General features: G+C 57.7%; 1 protein-coding gene across 1 annotated transcript; it reads left to right on the top strand.

Annotated features, from left to right (window-relative positions):
- LOC114072635 (ELMO domain-containing protein 3-like) lies at positions 1-1915 on the top strand (the record flags this gene model as incomplete). The annotated part of the gene is made up of 4 exons (XM_027910513.1): positions 1-153; positions 670-746; positions 831-958; positions 1566-1915. Coding segments are annotated over 4 exons (534 nt in total), but the record flags the coding sequence as incomplete, so codon positions are not given.
- Between the last annotated feature and the right edge of the window lie 785 nt (positions 1916-2700).

Raw genomic sequence — 2700 nt, 5'->3', positions numbered from 1 at the left:
CATGCTGTCCCTGCCCCCCCAGGTGTGGATCCTGGGACCGACCTGCGTGGGACGGGAATGCTGGGGCTGATGCAGATCCTGTTCTTCGTCCTGGACTCCCGGACGCTGCCGCTGGCCAGGGAGATCTTCCAGCTCTCCCAGCATGAAACCCAGGCACGGCCTTCCCCCTCCTCCCTGGGAGGAGACTCCCTTGGAATTCCCTGTGCTCTGGCAAAGGGAAGAACAAGGAGCTCTTCGGGGATTTTTTGGGATGCTGAACCCCCTCGGGCTGGTGAGGGGAGGAAGGTGGTGCCCAAGGAGCCCTGATCCAGGCTGGAGCTGAGCTCCAGGTACTGGATTTGTGCTGGGAATGGGATTTTAAAAATTTGATCCTGGCTTAGAGTGGGATGAAAGGGCTGGGGAGTTGGGCAACAGGAAAATGGGAGTGGAGCCTGTCTCCTTAAATTCCACATTTTAGTCCATGTTTAAGCCTGGGATACAAGCTCAGCTCAACCATCCACATCCATCCAAGCCTGGATCCATAGAGCTGTTATCCCAGTACATGGACCTGCCACCCATCCCGTGGGTTTGGGGCCACACAGATGTGGTGTCAGAGGGTTGGAGGTGCCAGAGGAGAGGAGGGTTTTCCATCTGAGCTGCAATAACACCGGAATTCTGATTCTCTTCCAGAATTTTCCCTTCTGCATCATGTCCGTGAACATCACCCGGATCGTCGTCCAGGCGCTGCGGGAGGAGCGGCTCTCCCGGTGAGGGAGGGCTGTCTTTGGGCTCTCAGACCGCATCCAGGGCCCTTCCTGGGACGTTGCCAAGCCCCTCTCCCCATTTTCCAGGGAATGCAACCGCCGGCAGCAGGTCATTGGGGTGCTGAATGACCTGTACGCCGCTGCCTTCCTGCGGCTCTTCCGCCTCTGGAAGCGGCAGTGCGGGACTGTCGCCGACGCCGGGTCCTTCCTCAAGGGTTTGTCTGCCCGGCTTTTCCTTCTCCTTATTTTCCCTGGGAAAACAAACCCAGGACAACCTGAGTACCCCCCAGCACATCTGAGCCCAGTTCCAAGGGCTGTAACGCCCAAGAAGCCCAAACATTCCCCATTTAATCCTCACACTGAGGTTTTCCACAGTCTTTTCCTATGCCAGTGCTCCAAGGGGTTTCCCCCCCATCCCCATTTTCCATTCCAGAGGGATGCTGTGCCAGGGTGGCTTGAGGTGGGTGACATGTGGGGACATTCCCTGCTCCCCAGGCTCACACAGGGCCATGGCTTAACCCCAGTCCATGAGTTTATTCCAGAGGGGATTGGTGTCAACTGAGCTAATGGATCTCCCAGAAATGGGGATCCAGCTGGCACTGCTGAGATCCGGCTTGTCCCATCTTCCCTGGATTCCAGTCCAGGGGGGGTCAGGCTAGTGCTGAGCTGGGAGTGGAGAGGAGCTTCCCATGTTCCCTCATCCCAAGGAAAACACAATTACACCCTTTCCCAAGGGAAAACATTGGGATGCTGGGTTTGTTGGGCCTCTGACACCATCCAGGCTTTGCTCCCCTCAACCTTTTCCCCCTCTGACCCTTCCAGAGCTGGAATTATCCACCAAAAAGAAGCCAAGGCAGCTGCTGAGATCCCTGGAAGCCTATGTGAGCCACGGTCTTCGGCCTTCCTCCCCTCCTTCCCCCTCCTCCTCCTCCCAGATCCACTTCACCAGCATCTGTGACCCTGTGGTCGAGCTGGAGGGAGATTCCCGGCTGATCTGACACAGAGCAGGATGCTGCACAGGGAATTCTGCTGGTGGATCAGCCCTTGGAGGGGGACATGCTGGTGTCTCCCCTGGTTTGGGGGCTCGGGAAGGGCCAGGAGAGGTCACAGAGCCGGGATTCACCTGCTCCAGGTGGAAATCCCTGGAAGTGAAAGAGGAAAGGCAGCCTGGCACTGGGATAGTCCCTCTGTCCATCCCAAATGCAGGGTCCCACCTGTCCTTACCCTCCCCCGGGGGAGCTGGGTGGAGGTGCCGGGCTCCTGGATCCCATCCCAGCTCCAGCAGCACCTAGGGGGAGGGAAACCCCCCACTTCGGGCTGTGGAGGCTTCACTGGGGCTGGGGGGGAGCAGGACCAGGGGGACAGTGTGGCCCTCCCAGCTGGGGACCCCGGGGTCACCATGGGGTGTCAGCACCCAGAGAAGTTTAACGAAAGGGGGTGGAAATGTGGTGGAAAAGAGTTTTGGATTTGGATTTGTCACTGGATTCTGTGGGATCCAGAGGGTGGTGGTGAAGCAGCAGTGTCAGGAGCCTGATTTGGGGTGAAACAGGGGTGAAAAAGGTGCTGTGAAGGAGAGAAATGAGGGTTGAGAGCTGCAGGGAGGAGTGTTACTCCCTCTGGAAGCAGCTCTGTGCCAGTCTTTGGGAATGTCCCCAAACCCCTCAAAATGGGGAGAATTCCCCAAAGCCCAAGTCTGGAGAGAACTGAGGGGTTTGGGGGAGAGAAGGCTGGTGGGAGAATGGAACATCATGGCCCCCAGCCCCCCCAAATGATTCCTGGGGGCTGGGAATGCTGCTGGATGGAAGAACATCCAATAAATGGGCAAAGCGGAGCCCAGAATTATGGATTTGCTTTCCTGATTCTGAATTACTGTGGGAATCAGGGCACGGGGGGAGCCCTTTTGGGGTGTTTTGGGGCAAGGGTGAGCTGAGGGTGGGGGGGAACACAGGGAGAGGGA

This window comes from Empidonax traillii, unplaced genomic scaffold (genome assembly GCF_003031625.1).
Source record: "Empidonax traillii isolate 1590-97213 ecotype Southwest subspecies unplaced genomic scaffold, ASM303162v1 scaffold3638:size22630, whole genome shotgun sequence".
NCBI classification, from domain to species: domain Eukaryota; kingdom Metazoa; phylum Chordata; class Aves; order Passeriformes; family Tyrannidae; genus Empidonax; species Empidonax traillii.
The sequence above is the reverse complement of the archived record's forward strand: the minus strand, read 5'-3'. Positions and strand labels throughout refer to the sequence as shown.